The following is a 22,600-nucleotide window of genomic DNA, read 5'->3' as shown; positions in this document are numbered from 1 at the left end:
CATTTGTAGATTAAGTAAAACTGGGGGACATTTCATAAACAGTTTAGGTTAAGTCATACCCGTTTTCGGATTAAACGGCTAGTTATAAAACTGAATCTTTGAATAAAAATTTTAACTTTACTATTTAACTTAAATTTCACAGAATAAAATTAAAAGTACTGAACTTAAATTACAAATATAAAAAAACCAATGGCATTAATACATAAATCATGAATGTCATGGAAATGATTCCAGACAAAATTTATTTCAAAAGAAAACCATTATACAACTCTTTGCTTGTTAATTTAATAAATAAGATTTACCTGTGCAATAATTTTTTTCAATGATCTTGACGGGCTACGAGCAAAGTCACTTAACATTATTAATAAATGATGTTACCTGTGAGAAATTCTGCACTGTTAAAAAGTCTAGTCAGTATTTACACTAGAAAAAACACAAAACAAATGAGTGGCTCAGACATAAGTCGATGAGAAGGTCGGTTGACGTTCTCAAAAAAAAAAGGGGGGGGCTCAAAATCTTAGCAGCTTCATTGACTATTTAAAACAGACGGCCGGCGCACCCATGCCATCCCAAAGACAAGCAGGAGAGGAAGAAAACTTCGGACAAAGCCCCTTGCATGTTGTACGCTAAATCAGCTGAGTGGTTCCCAGGTGAGGTCTGCTGCTGCCCACAGTGCGTAAGGCCTGTTTGGATTCTCTTGGGTTTGCTGCACAGAAGCACTCCAATTTGGAAGGGTGAAGGCCCGAAAGCGGTCCTCCAAAACGATTCAAGTACCAAAAAAACCTAAAAGAGAAGATAAATCATGCGTCAGCATAAATAAAATGTGAAATAAAAATGATAATCATCCTACTGCGTCATCATTATCTAGGTGTCCCAACACCCCCGTCTGAATTTTAGTCAAATCTGCTGTTTAAAAAGCAGTTTAATTTTTATTTTTAGTTGAAGACTTTTTTTCATAAAACGTGTTACTGTATTTAATTTTAGGTGAAATATATTTTCAAATGGCTGTAATTATCTTATACAAGCAATGCCCATCATGAAAGCAGCCAACTCTGACTCCATTTTCATTTCTAAAACCATTTTAACCTACATCTAGTTGCGTACTAAACTTTGATGTAGGTCAAAAGTCTTGTCGCTCACTTTAGCGAGACATCCATACCGACCTGGCTGCCGCTTTAGGAAACCACTTATATTTTCTTGGCCAAAGTTCTATGATCACACAGCGGAGTGAGTGTTCCAACTCCTTCTGTCTTTGTACTGTAGCGCGCCGGTGGTAATCTGAGTAGGACGCGGGGATATTACACACCAACGAGAGTGACAGGAAATGCAAAAGACTAACACTAACAAAACTGGGAAACACGCTACAAAAATCTCGCTCGGTTGTGTTGATGGAAATGGCCGCTGATGCTTTTTTAATCACATCATTAAACAAATGCTAATGGCAGAAACATACCAGTAATTGTCCAAAGGGCTTCTAACCGTCCAGTATGAACTGAATCTCAGATAACCGGTTGCAGCTGGGAGTCCCCATCCTCTCTGCGCTCTTGTACAACTCAGAGTCCCCGAAATAGCGTGCGCGGTACATTAGGCCTTCCTCTGAAAGCGCAGAACAAATGTGAGCCGCACATCTCGCAAGGCGTTCTTCACGCCTTGAGTGCTGCGCGTCGCGGGGACCCAACTGTGCTGCTTCTCCTTCCAGCATTTGTTCCTGAGGTTGGAGATGTAGTCCTCCTCCACAGTTCTCTCCACATTCTTCAGGTTGGCTCCGGTGAATTCATGGCTAAAGCGCTCGCCCACATAGAAAGGCACCTTCAGGTGGGACGTATGCCGTTTGTGAACGTAACCTGCTGACCTGGCGGGACGGACGACACGTAGCGGTTAGGAACTCGAGCGGCGTTGGACATGGGGGCCGGAGGCAATGATGATGATCCACTTACGGATGGTAGCTAAGGCTGTAAGGAGGATGCGTGATCATGAGCTGGCTTAGCGCAGACACCAGGATGAGGATGAGGATGGGCATCAACTGGACAAACAGAGCCAGGCCTCCCTGTGCATAAAGAAACACGACACAAGCATTATAACTCCATGGCGGCTTCCGGGTTTACGGTCCTACTATTTCATGACAGATTTTTTTGTTTTTATACCGGGGCAAGTGCAGGAAAACTTTTCTTTGCAATACGTCAAAACAACATTTTTGACTAGATTTCCCCATTAAAGAGGGAATTACCATAACACATATTTGATGGAGGAGGGGGTCATGTATATTCAGGGTCATTGCTCATCTGCATCTTTTTAGTTTCGCAGCATCACGTCATATCTGACACAGGTCGAGTAAAATAAATGAATACAGGCTTCACGTGAGGGGGAAATTAAGACTTACATCTCTCTGCTGCTCTCTTCTTTCTTGCCTGTTGTGGTGCGCAAAGTGCATTCTTCCATTTCTGTAAACGTGTACGTTACCTAAAAAAAAATGGACAAACAAAGAAGCTTTACAGAGAGAAGGCTGACGGTTTGTACCTGTACTTTGAGTTACTGACTGGATGGGAAGCCTCCACCGAAAAACATGTTGAAGAGGTCCTCGGGTGAAATATCGGCTTCAAAGTCGCGATGCTGCCGCTGTCTGCTCGGGTGCGAGCGCTCCTCCCCGTACTGGTCGTACTGCCGCCGCTTCTCAGCGTTGCTCAGCACGGCGTAGGCGTTGCCGATGGCTGAAAAGATGCAGGCGGATAAGTATCATCATATCATAACATATTTGTCTGGACTGCTGTGAGTCTACCTTTAAATGCATCGGTGGCTCCCGGCGCATGGTTTTTATCTGGGTGGAATTTCAGCGCCAGCTTCCGGTACGCTTTTTTAAGATCTTCCTCAGAGGCAGTCTTTTCTACTCCCAGAATTTGGTAGTAATCTTTACAGCCCTTAATCCTGTAGGGAAAAAACAAACACGATGAACTGTTTGTGGCAAAACAGAGGATTGGCATGGGGGAGTGGGACCGAGCACCCCTTCTATGGGTAACTGACGCTCCGCTGAAAGTATCTTGACTGTAATTCCCTCCCAATCAAGATGTGCCACTTGAACAACAAATATTTCATTGATTAGAGTTTGAAAAAGGTTTTCTTCAGAAAATCAGACCCATTCACTTGTGACATAAAACAGGAGTAATAAAAAAAAAGAGAAAACAGCGAGAGCGATACAGAGTGAGAGAGCGACCCCTCCGCATAATATTCTGTTGATAGATTTGCAAATGAGAAAAAGAAACTGCCCCGAACTGAAGTCAAACTTTTGGCCCCTACTTGTTTTGGTAGCAAAATCCTTACTAAAAACTATTGACCCCACTATTGACGAGTATGTCACCTGTGTCTCGTTTGCCAGCCCATCGAACCAGGGGAAGAAAATGCTGTGTTTTGACATAAGGCATGCTGTTAAGGCGCACGGAAACAAATATAACTTGTAAAGTCTTCTTTAAAAGCGAATTAAATTGCTTTATTTAAAATAACTCCAAGAGTGATTGTCTACAGTGAATCAAATTCTACAGCTTTTGTAATGGATGTTTTTCGTATACGATGACGATGGCAACATTAATTAATAAACAGCAAAACAAGCACACTGACTTCCTGACCGCCTCCATCTGCTCGGCGGTGTAAGGTTTGGTCGAGTCTGCAGGGCCCTGCGCAGACGTTTCAGCGTCCTCTCTGTGATGACGCTGCCTAGGGGAGGTTCTTTCACCGTGGACAGGTCGCCCATTCTGGTCCGGAGGCTTCCCATTCTGCGCTAGCGTGTCCAATAAACCTGTTTGAGAAGAAAACGACGGTTGTCACCCGAACCTCACAATTCTAATTAGCCCCAATTGTAAGATGCTAACGGTTAGCATTGTAATTGGTAAGCGGTAGTCCGCCGACAGAGGAACCCGGTTTATTCGACTTACTTTGGGCTTGGTCTGTCGGGAATAGACGCTGGGCCTTCTCTAGAAACTTCTTGGCTCTGTCCGGCTGGTTGTTGCTGACTGCATTCAGGGCGATTTTGATGCAACGCTCCGCTTCGTCCTTGTTTGAGTCCATCGCGACACGGCGGAACTATTTACTTGACCCAACTCTGGACGCGGGGTGATGACGTCACACAAAGTCAACGCTATTTGTCGAACGTCACAACTCACGAGTGTGGAACTTCTACCGGTTTCCGCCACCCCCCTCTGACTCTTGTCTTGAGGGACCTTTTCAAGTGGCAGAATCGCATTAAAAAGTGGTGTGCAACCGCCACGAAAGAAAGAGGAAGGAAAGACAAGTGCATTCGCGTTTTAATGGCGTTAATTATGTGTTAGCATTTCGAGCCACTGTGGCATCCTGCGAGACGAGATGGCTTACTGGAGGTCATTCATTCTTATTAGACGGACTATCGTGCGTCCTTGGAGGGCGACCTGTCTGTTTTATTCATCTAAAGACACTATAGCTGTTGTCCAGGCAACGTTCCGACCAGTGAAGAACCGTCACAAGAGGCCCACTCAGGCTGATCTGTCCTGGGAGGACAGGCTGGCCTCTGTGGTCACCCCCCTGTGGAGACTCACTTATGATGAGCAACTTGAAGTCAAGCAAAAACACCAGGAGAAGGTACTGGAGCAGCTTTGTGGTGGAGGAAAGATCCCATTCCCTGTCCTGCCTATCCTGCCGTCTCCAGTTAGGGACGGTTACCGAAACAAGTCAACATTCTCTATCAACAGAGGAGTGGACGGTAACCCCAAGACAGTTGGGTTTTATGTGGGCAAATGGAAGGACAGGAACATTGTGTGCGTCAATGGAGACCACCTGCCAAACATGCCGGAGAAGCACAAACAGGTGGCCAGATGCTACCAGGAATTCATCCGCCGCTCATCCCTGGAGCCTTGCCTCCTGTTCCACGAGGGCGGCCACTGGAGAGAGGTCACGGTGAGGACCAACGCAGCAGGCCACACTATGGCCGTCGTGTATTTCCACCCACAGGGTCTCACCCGGGATGAGGTGGTGGCCCAAAAGGAAGAATTGGCGGAGTTCTTTGCAAGCGGTGTCGGGTCGGCTTGTGAACTGGACTCACTTTACTTCCAGGAGAGCGCCATGACACGTTGCACACATGAGGATTCGCCCTACCAGCTCTTGTTTGGCCAGACACACATTTATGAGCAGGTAATGAACACAAGTGCTGAAAATGTAAACAAACAACAGAAGGAAAAAATCGGATAACTGAGTAATCTGCCTATTATATTTAATCATATGTGAAGAGTAAAATAACTTTTTGGGTTCCTTAATACTTTGAATACCAATTACATGATTTACTAGAACATTTGAATTTCATGTTATATTGCTTGACAGCAAACCAGTTGAATCAATTGCACTGCTGCTGGATTCATTTAATGGATTTTAGCTAATCAAATCAATTCTGCATGTTCAAATAAATCATTAACCACGTACAGCAGAACATCTATAGTTGAATTAAAAAAAATAGGCCCAAAAAGTGGACTAGAAGTTGGAATTTCAAGAGATTTGGTATTAGGTCGTTTTTGACAGGTATGAGTCACTATTCTTTGCCAGCAGAAACTACAAACCACCACAAAGTGACAGTATTGCTCTTCAAACGCCTGAGCGTCTCTCATGCTGTAGTCGGGTATAAGATGGTTTAGATCAGGGGTACCAACCAACACGTTGCCTGCGGGCACCAGGTCGCCCGTGAGGATCGCATGAGTCGCCCGCAGGACTGTTTTAAAATTAGCTCAAATAGCGGCACTTGTCATTGAGCTGCATCTATTTATTTTACAGTCAAACCTCGGCTTTCGAACGTCCTGGCTCTCGAACAAATTGGAATTCTAACAAAAATTTTTTTTGCTTCGGTTGTCGAACAAAATTCGGAGGTCGAACCTCACGAGATGAGCCAGGAAGACCCGAGAAAACCCGACCGCGTGGCGCGGATGCCGACTGACTCCGTTGTTATTGTATTTTCGTTACTTTGAGGATTGTATTAACCCCTAATCATTCCTCCAAAGAAAGCAAGTGGTAGCAGTAAAGCCATCCTAAAACACAAAGACGCTCTTAAAGCAATGCGACAGTGAGCGTCCGGCGCCCTGCGGTTGCACGATTGGACTAAATGAAGCTTCCTGCGCACTGAGGTCCACTTAAATTTTGGAAAGTACATCAGGACTTTAAAAATATTTTCTAAATTTTAGCGACGGCTCTGTCACAATAATGCGACCAGCGCGGTGCAGTTGCGCGGTCGGCGACGCGCTACTGTTGCGCGATCGGACAAAATTAAGCTCCCTGCACACTTAGGTCCACATAAATTTTGGAAAATACATCAGGACTTTAAAAATATTTTCTAAATTTCAGCGAGGGCTCTGTCACAATAATGCGATCAGCGCGGTGCAGTTGCGCGGTGAGCGACTCGCTACGGTTGCGCGTTCGGCGGTGCGCTGCAGTTGTGCGATCGGACAAATATGCGCAAATGAAATAATGCTTAAAAAGGCGGGTTTTTTTTAAATCTTGAAACGGATAAAAAAAAATTCCATTATTTGTAATGGGAAAATAGATTCGGAATTCGAGCGATTCGCTTCTCGAACCGCCTTCTGGAACGGATTGTGGTCAAAAACCAAGGTTTGACTGTATTTTTGCTATTCTTGTTAAAATCACACTTACATAAGAACTGGAAATGACAATAATAACACATAGTGAAAGCCAAATTGAACAAATTGGCTATTTCAGAAGTCTGTGTCAAACTGGTAGACCTTTGCCTTAATCAGTACCCAGGAAGTAGCTCTCAGTTTAAGAAAGGTTGGTAACCCCTGGTTTCAGTGCGCCCTCCAGTGGACAAATTAGCTACAAGCGTTACCGTATTTTTTGCACTGTAAGGCGCACTTAAAAACGTAAAATCTACTCAAAAAAACAGAGTGCGCCTTATAATGCAGAGCGCGTTATATATGGATTAATTGATGAATTTGTTGATCCATACTGGTTGTACACAGCGCTCTGCCAAAAAGTTTCAGTACGTTTTAGTACGACAAGTAAATTACAAGGTTGCATCGTTTTCAGCATTACGGCAACCGCGGTCAGGGGCGTCACCGAAGTAAGCTACGACTGGTCGATCGCATGACATTTAAAAAAACCAAACATTTTTTGTATGAGCTTGATTGACATATACATAAGCTTATCAGGAGGCAGTCATAGTGAACCGTCCCCCCCCCCCTCACCGCAGCACATAGACACCAAAGCTAAGAAGCTAATTACGCATCAACGGACGCACTCGCTTTTTTCTTTTGAACTAAAGAAAGTTTATGACCAGCAAAAATGAGTGGGGTTGCTGAACCAAGTAAAAAGCCAAACCGTATCACTTTCATACCTCATTGACTGGGTTGACATCCCCTTTAACACAGCACCATCTAGTGGATGCATGATGCAGTACCTTCTATTATATGTGCCTTTTAATATGGTGCGCCCTATGTATGAAATAATTTATAAAATAAAAAAAATAAACAAATAGAGGTGCGCCTTGTAATACAGTGTGCCTGTAGTTAATTTACAGAATGTGATCCTCTCTATTGCCCTGGGCTGGATTAGACCCATTTGGGTAACCTTTCACGAAAGGTCGCAGTAACTACACCCATCTGTTCTTGATTGTCCTTGACAGATGCTGGACTTCAGCTTCCGCATCTCCCCAGACGCATTCTTCCAGGTAAACCATAGCGCCGCTACAGTGCTGTACAGCACGGTACGAGACTTGTGCGCCCCCAGCACTGAGGACACATACGGGACTCTCCTCGACGTGTGCTGCGGTACTGGCGCCATGGGCATAACGGCATCCCCCAGAGTACGGCAACTCGTTGGAGTAGAGCTCATAGAGCAGGCGGTGGAAGATGCCAGACACAATGCTGCCCTCAATAAGCTTGACAAGTGCGAGTTTATCGCCGGAAAGGCAGAGGTCGTTCTCCCTGGCCTCGTGTCCCGGTTGGCGTCAGAGGACGGGCGCCTCGCGGCCGTGGTAAACCCCGCCCGCGCCGGTCTCCATCATCGAGTGATCCGGGCCTTGCGCAACCAGCCTGCCATCCGTCGTCTGGTCTACGTGTCCTGCAAGCCGGACGGACAGGCCATGAGGAACTTCACGGAACTTTGTTGCGCACCTGACCCAGAAAGGAAACTGGCAGGAGACGCGTTTTCGCCAAGTCTGGCCGTGCCTGTGGACATGTTCCCGCACACCGAACACTGTGAACTCGTGATTCTCTTTGAGAGGTAGCAAATGGCACATTTCAGACATCGGAATCACGTTGACTGTTTCAGTGACAGCTCCACTGCACACCTTGTGGGACGCCTGGCCATTATGATGGCATAAAGTTGTACAGCTCCTGGAAAACAGGTTTACCCTGGGGGGGGTAAAAATGTTAATTGTTGTGTAAATATAAAGCAAAACGGGAACGAGCACAAAACGGGCTTAGCCTTGATAGCATTGTAACTTCATTCTAATACAATCCATTGGCGTCGGAAATAATGAGACTATTAAAGAATTCTGCAATGCACACAGCTGATGCAAACAGGACACCAAAACAAGGAGAATATATTTTCTTTATCAAATGCAGCAATCAACCATATAATACAGTGAATGTGTGCACAAACAAAGATATTTAAATAAATAGGCATTCCTCAGTGCACAAGTGAAGGCAGGACATGCAAGGCAGCAGCAATCATGCTGAAAAACATTTCAAGGTAGGCAATATTTTCAAAGCTAAACATTCACATCTCAAACTGAAAAACTGTAAAACACTGTCATGAGCACACCTTGTTCCTCTCTTTCTCATTCCCATTGATATATTTTTAACCCATGTTTATGTGACGTTACTGTAAAACAGACCAGCTCGCCATGATTTTAATGTCCTTTAGAATTGAGACATTTCTTCTTAATCAACGGAAATCAACATTGCGGAGGAAAAAAAATGGTTCCTTGAAATCGTGATCGCTTATGATTTTTTTTTTTGTGCTTACAATCATCTTTGGAGTCTGTTACCTCCTCGTTTAAAGAGAATGACGTTCTGCGTTTATCATAGTGACCACTAGATAGCGCTGTGGGGTGTTGTTGGGGACTCAAGAGGCTGAAATTTACTTTCATCAGAATGTACGTTTGCCAAAGTTGCTATGTTTTTGGCATGATGAGGCCACCCAAAAATGGCAAATTGTTTAAAGAATGATTCATTTGGACTTTTCAGAACATTTAAATATAATATTATATATTTTATATTTCAATATCGGCCACTTACTGTAAAGCTACATGAGCAACACGTCATCACCAGTCCTTGCTTTCTTTGTGTAGGCACACACACGTTTGCATTGCTTTGCAAAATCAAAGTCAACTGCCTGTTGCACTTTTTGGGGGGGATGCGGTGAAACGTTGCAAGGCGGAATTGGAGCCAAAATTCTGAACCGGAAGTTGCACTGACGCTCCTCCCTGATTTCATCCAATTAGCTTGCCAGCTATACTTCACTACAATTGAGCTACGCTTAGCCTGAATGTGCTCTACAAAAAGGCTACAAAAGATTCCAGTGCATCGTTTCTTTTTCACAGAGATCCATTTGGGATCTCCCTGCTCTCGGCTGACCGATTGTCGGCTTCCTTAAGGTGGTCCCATACGGTCCTTCTGATTTGTGCCTGTAAATGTTCAAGACCAACGATTTTCTGCTCTCCGGGGTCGGTTTCGCTCTGGACTGCATCGTGGCGCTTAGCTTTGCTGTGAGGTTCGTTATCATTGGGATCGGTTCTCACGGTATCACGCCGACCCACCCTGACGGGCACCGGCCCGCCATTCGGCCAACTGTCTTTAACCGTTCCTGCTCTGTCCATCTGCCACTTGCTGCAGACAGGGATCTTATTGGCCTGAAGGGAGCGGGCGTAGCTGGAAAACCAGTCCCTCTCAAAGGCGGCTCGGAGCTGATCCACCACAGTAGAGTTCTTGCCTTCCTCGACACCCCGGGGCTGACTGATGACCAGGCCCACGCCCGCGTTGTAGGTGAACTCGTTGCCCACCCAGTCCAGATTACCTTTCAGGAGAGAAACAAGTATTTTTGCCTCTGGCCACGCTTTCGCTATCTGTGCCAAGACTATTTGCTATTTTATTTTCTTCCAAACTACTTCTGATTTAATGATGCAAGAATTTTGGTTCTCATGCTTGAACTTTACGACGACAATGTGTACACCAAGCACAGCTTTGTTATGCCTATGTCAAAATTAAGTACAGACAAACCTCGGTTTCCGACCACAATCCGTTCCAGAAGGCGGTTCGAGAAGCAAATCATTCGAATTCTGAATCTATGTTTCCCATTACAAATAATGGATAAAATTTTAATCTGTTCAAGACAAAAAAAAAAACAAATTTTTTAAGCATTTTTTCATTTGCGCATTTTTTGTCCGATCGCGCAATTGCCGCGCACCGCCAAACGCGCAACCGTAGCGCGCCGCCGACCGCGTAACTGCACCGCGCTGGTCGCATTATTGTGACAGAGCCGTCGCTAAGATTTAGAAAATATTTTTAAAGTTCTGATGTACTTTCCAAAATTTAAGTGGACCTCAGTGCGCAGGGAGCTTCATTTGGTTCGATCGCGCAACCGCAGCGCGCTGGGCGCTCACTGTCGCATTGCTTTAAGAGCGTCTTTGTGTTTTAGGATGGTTTACTGCTCCCACTTGCTTTCTTTGGAGGCATGATTAAGTTAAAGTAACGAAAATACAATAAAAACGAATGGAGTCAGTCGGCATCCGGGTCGTGGGGTCAGGTTTTCTCGGGTCCTCTCGGCTCATCTCGCAAAGTTTGACCTCCGAAACTTTGTTCGACAACCGAAGTAAAAAATTTCAAATTTTTCATTCGAATTCCGATTTGTTCGAGAACCGGGACGTTCGAAAACCGAGGTTTGACTGTACAACCAAGTGAACTAGCCGATGCACCTACCTAAATAAATGGCTCTGTCGGTCACCATGAACCTGTTGTGGTTTATCCCTCCAAGACTGCCATCCCTCTGCACTCTGGGGTTGAAGAACTTCTACACACGCACACACAGACACACACAGACACACACACACACACACACACACACACACACACACACACGCACACTTTATAATGGGACCTTCCCAATGTATATGGTTCGAATCCATCTGAGTTTGGACTCACAGCTTGGAGTGAGCAGTTGTCTTGCTCCATGCACAGACTCCTCAGGGACCAGACAAAGTTGAACGTCAGCGGATGAGTGTTTTCCCAGCAACTTATCAGCAGACGCACGTGTAGCCTCCTCAGGATCAGAGCCTCCCGGAGAAAGCCGTCAATACGAGACCAGTACCTTGGACATAAGATGGACATCGATAGAGGGACGCCTACTGATCTACGGGACTGGATGAGGACCAAGGAGCGGCCGAGGTGACTGAGCTGACCTGTAAGCACTGCTGTTGAGCAGCGGCAAGTAGTCTGTGACTGAGATGTAGACAAAGCGACGGGCATCCTTGATGACCCAGGAAATGGCTTCCAGGTCACTGCTTCGGTCTTTGGGGATGAAAACATCCGGGGAAGTCTGTGGGGAGGGCAGCAGCAAAATGAAGGATGACATCATGGCTTCCCCTCCAGGAATCCTTTCGTGCTAGGCCCTTCCCTCATCCTCAATGGCTAACTGTAACTTACAGAGATGTACGCTTGGGCCTCAGTGCTGTTCAGGGTGAGCTCCAGAGGCGAATCCTTGTTGAAGATGGCGAAGAGGCGTTTGGACCAGAAGGAGGGGACAAACTCCTTGTACTGGAGCCCCCAGTAGACGTTGAACACCCTGTGAAGGTCTAGAGCCAGACAGCTGCAGTTGTACACCAACACGCCCAGCTCCTTCCTCTGGTGAGCACAAGCACACGCAATCCGAGCTTGTTCGGCAAAGAGGAAAACACTTTGAGTTCCATACTGTGGCCAGGGATCTCCAGTCCATGCTGCCGCTGCCAATGTACAAGTGTCTGCTGTCCACCACCCAGAAGGAAGAGTGGAGCTGACCTTTGCTCAGCGCCGTCGTGTTCACGTGATGCACCTCGGCGCCTACAAACGCACGCACAACCAGTCAGAAAAACGGCGCCGCAACTTTTTGGCCAGTCACCAAAGGGCTTCTCGTTACACTAAGTGAGTTTGCGAGTCGCCGGGCTATTACTCAATATGTATGCCGGCCGGAACGTCGGCGCCAGGACGGCCACACCGTGACAACTGGAATGCTGACCGTATCCGACGAGCGTTTTGAGCTCCGCCGAGTCCACAATCCCGCTTGAGACCTTGAGCTGGACTTTCTTGGACTTCAGCGCCTGCAGCCTGGCCAGCAGGACTCTGCCCTGTCAGACAGACATGCCCAAAACACACCCGTAGGCACCCTGCTTCATCTGACCACACTTTTTGCATACCTAACACTTTGTTAATGCAGCTCATTAATCAGCAAAATTATTGCTGATGCTTGCAGACATACAGCGAACACACACGTACTCGCACACATACACACGTCCGTGCAGCTGTGTTGCTACAGGCTAAAAGGCTTTTCTTGTTCTGAAGCCTCCGAGGGGGAGCCATTACGTTCTAATGAACAGCCTTTAGATGTTATTAGTCCAGAGTCTGATATACTGCACTGGATGTATGTGTGTGAGTGCGTATGTGTGCGTGTGCGTGTGTGTGTGTGTCAGAACCTTTGGAGCCACACCAATAACATATTGTCAGATCGCAAGCCTGTAATGAGTGGCTCATTTAATGCAGCCAAAATAATAACTCAACATTGTGGCAGCAAACTCATTTCATTGGCAATTGGAATTTGAACAGAATGGCAAATGAGGGAGGAGTTTGAGCACATTGTGCTTTGTACCTGTCTTGCTGCAGGCTGGAAGCTGGACTCGTATTCGGATGAGTTGAGCAACCACAGCGGGGAAACGATCTCCACCACGCGGATGGCTTGATCCAGCAGGCCCAAAAGTCCCGCAGAAAGCGAGAGGTGGCACGCGCTGCTGTTGGAGAAGGCGACGTCTTCGGGAATGTTCTCCACAAGAACAACTCTGAGGAAGACATTGTGATGGCAAATGCAAACTAATCCGAGGTGATTTTTTTCTCCAATGAGACCAATGAAAACGTGAGCCGTTTTCAGCCAAAACGATTACCCGACAAATTGGCTTGGCTTAATGAGGAACATCAGCATATCTTTGCTAGCTTCCGCCAGGAAACGCGATTACACACCGTCATACATTTTCGTGTGTCTGGAAGTCTAATGTGCTTGCATCCGCTGCAGATGTGATGACGGAAGAAGCGACAAACATGTGGCTACAAAACCACACCAGCGCTAGATTGAAGCATTTCTTCCAAATGGATTTGACCAGGACAAAATAATTGAATTGGACTCTGGCAGACCCCCTCTGGAGGACCGCGTCAAAAATATCAAAGACGTCCAAGCACACATTGTACCCGTCAGGCTGAAGGGCACGTCGGCCCGGGTGTGTTTCATTTACTGGCACAGCACTCGCCAGCTCTCAATTTGAATTTCCTGGCACAAGTCGAACTCGCCGCCATTTTGGGACACGTCCAAAGGTCAAACGCCAGAGATGTTGACTCTTTCTCAGAATGTTATTCCTCTGGATGACTATTGTACTTCAGAGCAGAAATGTTGACTATGGAGCAAAATCAAAAGGGTGGGAAAAGTGATATCATTGTTTTGGCCTCATTAAAACATCGCACCTCGCAAAGGTACCATATTAGTTGAATCCCGCCTTTCAAATGCCTGAGTGACGTCACTCTAAAAGTCTGAGGGCAAAGGCGCATCCATATGCCTCCCACCTGCAGTCCCGGCTACAGTTCTCCTCCGTGATGCCGTCCTCGTCCTCACCCCAAACGTCCACGGCCGAGAAGATGAGCGCCACCAGCACGGCGAAGCAGCACAGCAGGGCAAAAACCATGATGCACTTCTGCTGAGACTAAAGAAAAAAACATTGATTTAACATGCCGCCTTTGTCAATTAAAAAAAAAAAAAAGTACAGCTGCATTAGCCTGGGTTGTCAAAACGCACTTCATTATTTGCCTTCATTTGGCATCGTCCAATCAACTGAACGGGGACCCCCCCCCCCCCCCCCCCCCGTAAAGTTAAAGTACACCTCTTTGCAATTTGACACGCCAAATTAAGCTAAGCGTGCTGGTAACAGCTCTGTCTCACACACACACACACACACACACACACACACACACACACACACACACACACACACACACACACACACACACACACACACACACACACACAAGGCATAACGCAAAATAATCCCCAAGGTGCATATTGAGTGACAGGAAAAGCACATCACAGAATGCTGCCAAGCATGTCTTTTGCTGACGAGACATACGTATTCGTGTGTGTGCGTGTGTGCATGTGTGTGTGTGCTGGCAACGCAGTCACGTTTGAGTCACGTTTTGTGAACTCTTGTCCGTCTTTACACTTTTACGTCTCAACTGATGCCAGTGTCTCATCTTCAATCTTCTTTTCTCTGGATGAGATCACGCTCATGACAAATACAAGCAGCGTACGTATTCATGGTTTCTCAATGCAGCAAATTCTTGTTGGCTGGCCCGTTCCTTCGATTGAATCGGGTTTGTGATTCTGATGCATGCACGATTAGTTCGGGGCACTCGAGACTCCCATTGCTGCAGCGGCCGCCGAGGGAATGCAAGTCGAGTGTCGGCAGCTGTCGAGAGGCTGAGCGGGCGTTCTGCTGATGAACGTGCAAACAAAGCCGACTGATACCGTGAAAATCGAGCTGCAGCTGGATGCAAGTCGCATTTGCCGATTCAGGTTGTCCGGTATCAAGCGGACTGATGGTTCCGAGTGTTTCTATCTGACCGTGTCACTCAGCGTCAATCGAGATGTGAAGGGCGTCGTGGCCTTCCTCAAGCTCGCTGACGGCTGCTTTATGAGAAGAAGCGGCCGTATGTTTACAAAGCTGCTCAATGGGCCCAGTAGTCAGACAGTGTTTACAAAGCTGCTGACGATGAAGTTCCGGAAGCGTCTGGACCGCGGCCCGTTTTCCACCTCTGCCTAATGTGCTCTAACTGTCGTCTCGTCAGTGTGACACAGTGACCGCATCCACATAAAAGTCACAAATCACTGACTTAGTTCTTGGCATTTGCTTTGGGCCAGACCTGTACAAGGGCTTTTTGCATCGGGGCCAACTTTGTTCAAAGTCATTTGGCCAGTAAGAAAACATGCCACATCTCAACACCTCGCTGATTGACTTCACGTGGCTGCTGCGTGTGGGAGCAATTTGTTTGTTGTGGTGTCATTTACGATTTCAATTTGCAGCGGTCCCACAACTGATTGGCTGGCCAGAGATATTGATGTAGACAGCGGGGGCGACTGTGACGGATGAAGCGGTCAACAGCGTAGGTACTGGATCACCTTGAATGCCAGCAACAACCAACCAGCACAAACCGGTAAGACCCTTCCAGGCAGTTGTTTTGTCTCCAACAATACTGTATATAAAAATATGTTTGATTTGTAACGCCCAACTATTTCATGGCAGCCTTACAGCAGTCGGGGTTGCATTGGTAGCCATCTTGGTATGAACAAATTAGTCACAGACCATTGAATACCCAAACTTGGCACTTTTATTCTGTTAGACAAGGCTACGGCCACAAAATGGCGCCAAAAGCTATCTTTTTGTTTAGCCTCCAGACAAAAACAGCAAATGTTTTTTTTTTCAACAAATAACAGAAGATAGCAAATAAAAAACTCACAGATGCTGAAGCACAAATATGTGGTGTTCTCCATGATCAAAACTAGCAACATAGCAATAGCCCCGCCCCCAAAGTGAAGGCTCAACTCCAAGTTTAACGTGGGCACAAATCCTGTTTGTTAGCTACAAAGGCCAGTGTTTTCAAGAGTCATGTGATTTTTGCGTTCCCCTCCATCATCGGCTGGTCTCAACCTCGCTCCTCGCCCGTTCATCTCTCCGGGCTTCTCTTCCAGCAAAATCAATAGATCAATGATAGCGCCATTAAGAAGACATGAGAGCCGTGTCAACTGAAATGAGGCCCGAGCCCAACTGTAAACCCACCCAGTCACTCGAGGAGGACCACGAGATTCATTTTGTCTTTGTCCCCCCTGAGCCTTTTTCGTAATTTATTAACAATAAAGTGTGGGCCTTAAATCAAATGTTGAAAGTTGTTCTCCACATCAGAATCTGGGGGGGGGGGGGCTTTGAGAGTACTACCCACTAAGCAACTGTGAGGTAGACAGATGGGCTAGCCACTAGGCGTGTCACACATAAATATACAAACTCATCTTTTTACGAGGTTGACTGTAAAATTGTTGCTCGTTCCCTCCTTGCTTGAATTGATTTGTGACCCACCTACCAGTATTAGTGTGTGCGTTGCAGATGCATCCAGAAATATGTCAAGACAAGCAATTTTCTCCACTCCTCTCGTGGTGTCCTTGTATTTAATTTATAACGCCCAACTATTTCATGGCAGCCGTACAGCAGTCGGAGTCACATTAAGTTTCTTCCACACAAATGGCACGTACACAGCATCAGCAATCAGTTGAAAATCTCTTGGACAATTGCATGCTTGGGAAAGGAAGCTCGGGCACCGAAGCCCCCTCCCCTCCTCCCCCCCACCACCTATGATGATGCAGATAAGTTTTGTCTTTTTCCCAATTGAGCACTTTATTGCAAACAAGCCCCCTGTAGACTTTTATCTTTTCTCTCGCTCTTGATGTATTTTACGGATGGTGCAGGAGCCCGTCGTCTGGTTGCCATGGACACTGCTTCAGGTGTTTCTTCACTTTGCCAACTCCCGCATCTGTGCGTGGAATGTGTGTGTGTGTCTACAACAGCGTAATATAAAGGCTGTGTGTGTGTGTGTGTGTGTGTGTGTGAGCAGAATTACAAGAGATGTTTCTTCCCCTCCTTGCTCATCACCATTGCTATGACGACCATCCTGGCAGACAGATGCCATGAGCGGAGCAGTCGCCCTTGTGGCGGCCAATTAGGCCCGCAAAACTCCGTAACGTCATTAGTTAGTTCATCTGTGACCAATCTATAATCTTTCGTTTGTACTATAGTGGTCGGTCACTAGTTAGTAATGCGCACTACTGCCACCTACAGGACTGGAGGTAACATTTATACTGTACACTGCACGCCAGGCAGGCAGGCACAAGCATCAAACAAGCACATGTTCACTTAAAACTGAAAAAGCTCACCTTCATGATGTATCCCTTGTTCGCAACTGATGGAAGCCACTCTGTCTATCTGTTTGTCTCTCTGTTTTGTCTAGTTAGTCTATCTAATCTTATCTGCATCTCCCTACTTCTTCCCTTGCACTTCTCAGGTCTGCGCATCGTGTGTTGGTCCACCTCTTTCTAACTCTCCCTCCAACCCGTCCTCCATCCATCCCTCCCTCCCACCCTCCCTCACTCCCTCCCTCTCACTGTAATAGAAAGCTCACATTTCTCTCACTTCTCCCTCATGGACACTGAAGGTAGGAGGGAAAGGCAGAATAAATAGAAGGTCCTGCTCAGGCTTTCCTCTTGTCTCCTCTCATTGTATCCTCGTGTGTGTGTGTGCGCGCGCGTGTGTGTGATGCTGCTCTTCCCTTGCACACACGTAGTATACACTCATGTTTGCTTCCAAACGGTGCAGGTGCAACATTTGAAATAGTTTGCATTATCGAGCCTGGTTTTTTTTGCACTTCTTCAATAGGGGTCAGCAAATATGCGCGTGCGCGCACACGCTTGAAGATATCCTGTTTCCTTCCGCTCTTCATTAAAGATAGTGAACGCTGCCGTGTGGTATTTGAGACCCTTTTTTGGTCTGCGTCCACATTGACATCCAATTGCTCTGCAGATGCAGTGAAATGGAAGCTGCTCAAGTGTTTTCAGCTCCTTTTGCAGCTGCGCACCCCCAGGTGGAGATAGATGAAGCTGTTTGGGTACCAAAGTGGAACCTTTCGTTTGGAAACATAGTTGTTAGAAAAGAAAAACTTGAAAGTCAGATGGCAGTTCAACAAGCATGTCAGGTGTCAATCTTGACATATATATATATATATATCATGCTTTTTCTTCCCCCGCCCCCCACACACTCACTCCTAGAAGGGGAAGATTCGAAGAGTTCATTCATGTCGATACTTTTAGCAAACTTAATCATTAGAAAGAGAGAGAGAGAGAGAGAGAGAGAGAGAGAGAGAAAGCGGGGGGAGGGGGGAAATATCTGCAATGATACACTAGTTGTATTTGTACCATTGGGCAATGGCGCCCTCTATCGGACTTAAATCGACATAAATTGTTCTCGAGTCAATATTTTTTGGCCACTGATACACGGTTAGTAGGGTATGTACAAATATTAGGTGCCGCATCGTTATCTTTTAAACCACATTAGTATTGTCAATAAGCAATCATTCACATTTTCAAGATAACGTTCCACAAAACTCGCCACAAACATGGCTGGCGGCTTCACTGAAGCTAAGCTCAATTTGATTACAATTAAAAAATTCTCAAATGTTGTTATTCACCCACACTGTTGATATTCTCCTCATTTGTGGGGTGGATCCGAGCTGCAATGAATTTATCTTGCCTTTCAAGGCTAATGGCGTGTCATACATCGTTAGCAAGCGGGAAGCCCGCTGACAGTGTCAATAAACAGCCGAGTAATTGAGAATCCATACGGATATTGTTACCCACAATTTGGCTGCACTGAACACACATGACACTCAGAGACGTCTGTGGGTCAATTGCATGAGTGTACTGGTACCTATACAATAACACGGGCAAGCAATTTCATAATATTACATCTCCACGTCAGGAGACCCATCAGTGCCAAATGTGTTTCTCCAGCAATTTTGTGTGGAAGAGCGCCTGAGAAGGCTAATTCATCATGGCAACGTTGTGGATGAGCCCCTGCTCCCTTCCACCATCAAATATTCACTACGCAGCCTCTGTTTCATGTTTGTTGTACATATGCGGGCAATCGGTGCGGAGCTGCTGTTCTTTTCAGCTGACTTTGTATGCTTGTCTTAAAACAATTACCGTATTTTTCGCACCATAAGGCGCACTGGATCGCACTCATTTTAGAAATTATTTCATATATAGGGCACACCGGATTAAAAGGCGCATAAAATAGAAGCTATACCGCAACAAACTGAGGTTGACTAGGGTTGCGGTATGCTTCGACTAGCCAATAACCAATAAGCCCTCTATAAACAATCACGTTTCTCAAACTATCTCCTCTAAAATGATCGGAACTGATTAAAGTTCGATCTAACACATTGGTACTGCTTACTCATGTTTCTCTTCCATATCGATCCGTAAATTTACGTGAAACATTAACGGAGCAGCCTATTCTGAAATGAAATATCCTCATGCATATAGCAGCTATCATTATAGCATTAGCCACCCACAAACTCCCATGAGCCTCAGCTCACAGACTCCCATGAGCCTCAGCAAAGTGTCGTGGCAGCCCCTTGTAAACAATCGCGTTTCTCAATCTATCTCCTATAAAATGATCGGAACTGACCAAAGTTCAATCTAACACCATGGTACTGCTTACTTATGTTTCCCTTCCATATCGATCCGTAAATTTACGCGAAACATTAACGGAGCAGCCTATTTTGAAATGAAATATCCCCGTGTGTATAGCAGCTATCATTATAGCATTAGCCACCCGCAAACTCCCATGAGCCTCAGCAAAGTATCGTGGCAGCCCACTGTAAACAATCACGTTTCTCAAACTCTCTGCCATAAAAGTGATCGGAACCGACTAAAGACAGATTTAACACATTGGTGCTGCTTATTTATGATTACGTTGGATATTGATCCGTAAACGTACTCAAAAACATTAACGGAACAGCCTATTTTGAAATGAAATAGCCTCGCGGGTACAACAGCTATTCAGTGATGCCCCCTGACCACGGTTGCTGTAATGCTGAGAAGCGATGCGACCTTGTAATTTACGAGCCGTACTAAAACGTACTGAAACATTTTGGCAGAGCGCTGTGTACAACCAGTATGGATCAACAAATTCATCAGTTGATCCATATATAAGGCGCTCTGCATTATAAGGCGCACTGTGTTTTTTTGAGTAAATTTTAAGTTTTTAAGTGCTCCTAATAGTGTGAAAAATACAGTACATAGCTTTGCCAGCGAAAAGTCTGTTTACCTCCATGCTAATAAAAAATGCAAAATTGAAGTCGGCTGTGACCACTCCCACTATCACGGATACGCCAGCCTGTGCTCATTTGTAGCGGCATACAGTTTTGAGTTGTTGCAGGTTTTTGCAGCAATTTTTCTCAAATACATTTCTGGATTCACTTTACAAAGCCTTGTTCAACACAACCTGTCGTAAAATAGAGCAAAAAAGAATCAATTTTCTTCATTCAGAAATCTTTCTAATAATGTGGCCCATTACCTCCAGCAAACAACCCCAAACCAAAAGTGAATTATGCATCCCCTTCAAACAAGGAAACTGTCGACACCATTGATTGCTATTCTAGACGATGGGCTTTCTTGTCCAGCACTTACATGTTCCAATTTGTCCCTCCTGCGGAGCCAAACGCTGGCTGAGTAGTCCTGCTGCTGCACAGCCAAAATTATGCTGCTGGCCGGGATCCCGGTGACCGGAATCCCCAACCCGAACCCCTTCAGGTCTTGGCTAATTGCTGGCCCTCTGGGAGCCCGTAAGTCCATGCTTGCAGCTGCTGGGCAACTCCCCACAGCTCACCAGGGAGTCCTAGCGTAGGGGTTTCCCTTCAGCGTGGAGCCTCCTTTGGCTTCCTCTGTACATGGTGCACCAAAAAACTCAAGTAGTGGTCCTTTCAGGCCAGGGGCAATCCCAAGTCGGATCTGGACTAGAGGCTGAGCTGGACTTTCTTTAGCTCGGCAAAGAATCCCAGCAGTGTGACGAAGTTCCAGTGAGTTATCCCTTGTGTGACGACGGGGAGGTAGGATAGGGTGGGTGTGGTTGGTTGAGAGAGAGAGAGAGAGAGAGAGAGAGAGAGAGAGAGAGAGAGAGAGAGAGAGAGAGAGAGAGAGAGAGAAAGAGAGAGAGAGAGAGAGAGAGAGCGGGCGGGAGCGAGAGCGAGAGGGAGAGAGAGAGCGAGAGCGAGAGAGAGAGAGAAGTGTACACACACACACCTACATATACACGTTTATATATATATATATATATATATATATATAGGGAACCTTTCTGGTTTTCTGGTTGCTTTGCCTTTGGAAGACTAACTTTCAAGTTCAATTAATATTGTATGACTGTTTATTGTGTTCTCTGACTCACAAATACACACACTTGAAGTGGTACATGACAGCAGAGTGGTGCAATGAGACTGCAGTGGCTTGCTTCTTTACTTCCACTTGGCCTCCTGTTATGCCAACAAGAGAAGCGCCAGAGCATAAAAAGTCAGCTCAGAGATCATTATCTTCTCAGTGTGGATGACTCTTTGCTTTAAATCACAGCTGCACACTGGAGTCTAACTTGAGCAGCCAAAATTTAGATGCTGGCCCAATCAGTGGTGCAAACATTTAAAGAGAAAGCACCAACTTGCTGAGGTTTCACTCACCTTCCTAAAGTTTAAAACTCAAGAAAAAGGACTTCAAAACTTGAATGGTTGACTCAATGAATTGAGTGTCCGCACATATACTGTGCCGCACAAGTATATGAGAAAGGGAGATGTTTAATTGGCTTGGATTGACTACAGGGACATTTTGATGAAGAAAAGGCAGCAGAGAAGCAAAGGGACTTTGTAAAATCCATTTTAATTGCTGACATCCGTCAGCAATACAACAGACGCCACTTGAATGATGGCACCGCTTTGCCAGTAACATCAAGAGGTTTGTGTTGCCTTTCTACATTCTAGAAAGATCCCTCATAACTACCCCCAAAAATGAATAAAAAAATAATTCAATATATGTCAGGCCTTTAGTCCACTTGAATAACTGTGTAGCTCCCGTAGAGTCAATAATTCAATCAATATAATTCATTCTCTTTCCAAACAATGCTGAGTCATGTGACTCCCATCCAATTTATATAAGTGTGCCTGCCTTCCTTTTTAATTCAGTCCACTCATTCCATTTATGTGCCGCATGCATCCAGTCATTTGGATGCGAGCTGAATGCTGAATGAAGGCAGCCAGTTCAACCTAAAAGCAGAAAAATAATGTGCAGATGAAACACTTCAATGGCATAGAGTTCATCGTGTGTGTGTGTGTGTGAACGTGTCGCACTGGAATGGGACCAGCTGCACACAAAGTGGCTCTCCTGAGAGATGGAATCTTATGAAAGCATAAGTACTCATATGAGACGCAGCAGGGGGACAATTTCAAATGTGTGATCTGATGAAAACAATCAATACAAGCAGCATCTGTCAGTGCGCTGCCGCTCCCTTGGTAGAGCTTGCAGTGAACCACAAAATCCAGGGAGGGCATTCTTTTGTCCTAATCGGGTAACACCGAATGCTGATTGTAGTGCAAATGTCGGCAAAATTTAATCAAGAAGCCGTTTGGGATGCAGAGGAGCAGCTACACCTATGGGACACTTATTTAGGTACACCGGAACAATCTTACGAGATTAAATAGATATTAGCAGTATG

The 22,600-nt window shown here is 45.8% G+C and overlaps 3 protein-coding genes across 6 annotated transcripts; 1 reads left to right on the top strand and 2 right to left on the bottom strand.

Annotated features, from left to right (window-relative positions):
• Window positions 1-207: 207 nt before the first annotated feature.
• dnajb12a (DnaJ heat shock protein family (Hsp40) member B12a) lies at window positions 208-4,117 on the bottom strand. Its single transcript, XM_088384837.1, has 9 exons — window positions 3,924-4,117; window positions 3,610-3,787; window positions 2,777-2,922; window positions 2,538-2,708; window positions 2,381-2,460; window positions 1,938-2,047; window positions 1,680-1,852; window positions 1,454-1,596; window positions 208-783 (listed from the first exon to the last, which is right to left on the bottom strand). The coding sequence occupies exons 1-8, from the start codon at window positions 4,054-4,056 to the stop codon at window positions 1,475-1,477; spliced, it is 1,113 nt and encodes a 370-aa protein (XP_088240963.1). The 5' UTR covers window positions 4,057-4,117; the 3' UTR covers window positions 208-783; window positions 1,454-1,474.
• trmt2b (tRNA methyltransferase 2B) lies at window positions 3,726-10,968 on the top strand. 3 transcript variants are annotated; one of them, XM_088384836.1, is made up of 3 exons: window positions 3,726-4,917; window positions 5,074-5,151; window positions 7,640-10,968. In XM_088384836.1, the coding sequence occupies exons 1-3, from the start codon at window positions 4,351-4,353 to the stop codon at window positions 8,240-8,242; spliced, it is 1,248 nt and encodes a 415-aa protein (XP_088240962.1). In that variant the 5' UTR covers window positions 3,726-4,350; the 3' UTR covers window positions 8,243-10,968. The 3 variants fall into 3 exon arrangements, 2 of the variants coding, with proteins under 2 accessions (XP_088240962.1, XP_088240961.1); XR_015860280.1 differs by having other exon boundaries at window positions 3,728-5,151; window positions 7,640-9,732; window positions 9,855-10,968; XM_088384835.1 differs by having other exon boundaries at window positions 3,728-5,151.
• LOC148393539 (inactive phospholipase D5-like) lies at window positions 8,557-20,884 on the bottom strand. Of its 2 annotated transcripts, none has more exons than XM_088384833.1 (10): window positions 20,536-20,884; window positions 13,815-13,951; window positions 12,856-13,042; window positions 12,229-12,337; window positions 11,926-12,053; window positions 11,661-11,858; window positions 11,417-11,553; window positions 11,160-11,325; window positions 10,938-11,028; window positions 8,557-10,035 (listed from the first exon to the last, which is right to left on the bottom strand). In XM_088384833.1, the coding sequence occupies exons 1-10, from the start codon at window positions 20,698-20,700 to the stop codon at window positions 9,557-9,559; spliced, it is 1,797 nt and encodes a 598-aa protein (XP_088240959.1). In that variant the 5' UTR covers window positions 20,701-20,884; the 3' UTR covers window positions 8,557-9,556. The 2 variants fall into 2 exon arrangements, with proteins under 2 accessions (XP_088240959.1, XP_088240960.1); XM_088384834.1 differs by lacking the exon at window positions 20,536-20,884 and adding an exon at window positions 17,224-17,363.
• Window positions 20,885-22,600: the final 1,716 nt, after the last annotated feature.

The sequence above is a fragment of the Syngnathus floridae genome, chromosome 9 (genome assembly GCF_059516105.1).
Source record: "Syngnathus floridae isolate MCC-2025c chromosome 9, RoL_Sflo_1.0, whole genome shotgun sequence".
Classification (NCBI taxonomy): domain Eukaryota; kingdom Metazoa; phylum Chordata; class Actinopteri; order Syngnathiformes; family Syngnathidae; genus Syngnathus; species Syngnathus floridae.
Note: the sequence above shows the minus strand (reverse complement) of the source record. Positions and strands in the feature narration are given on the sequence as shown.

What these genes read in the sequence shown, in the direction of transcription:
- dnajb12a (XM_088384837.1), bottom strand. Translation starts at nt 4,056, where the DNA reads ATGGACTCAAACAAGGACGAAGCGGAGCGTTGCATCAAAATCGCCCTG. An exon ending in CCCGACAGACCAAGCCCAAA is followed by an intron (nt 3,788 to 3,923) that starts GTAAGTCGAATA and finishes CTTCTCAAACAG; the next exon opens with GTTTATTGGACACGCTAGCG. An exon ending in TACAGCCTTAGCTACCATCC is followed by an intron (nt 1,853 to 1,937) that starts GTAAGTGGATCA and finishes CCGTCCCGCCAG; the next exon opens with GTCAGCAGGTTACGTTCACA.
- trmt2b (XM_088384835.1), top strand. Translation starts at nt 4,351, where the DNA reads ATGGCTTACTGGAGGTCATTCATTCTTATTAGACGGACTATCGTGCGT. An exon ending in AGACACACATTTATGAGCAG is followed by an intron (nt 5,152 to 7,639) that starts GTAATGAACACA and finishes TGTCCTTGACAG; the next exon opens with ATGCTGGACTTCAGCTTCCG.
- LOC148393539 (XM_088384833.1), bottom strand. Translation starts at nt 20,700, where the DNA reads ATGGACTTACGGGCTCCCAGAGGGCCAGCAATTAGCCAAGACCTGAAG. An exon ending in TCCAGCCTGCAGCAAGACAG is followed by an intron (nt 12,338 to 12,855) that starts GTACAAAGCACA and finishes TCTGTCTGACAG; the next exon opens with GGCAGAGTCCTGCTGGCCAG. An exon ending in ACAACTGCTCACTCCAAGCT is followed by an intron (nt 11,029 to 11,159) that starts GTGAGTCCAAAC and finishes GTGCGTGTGTAG; the next exon opens with AAGTTCTTCAACCCCAGAGT.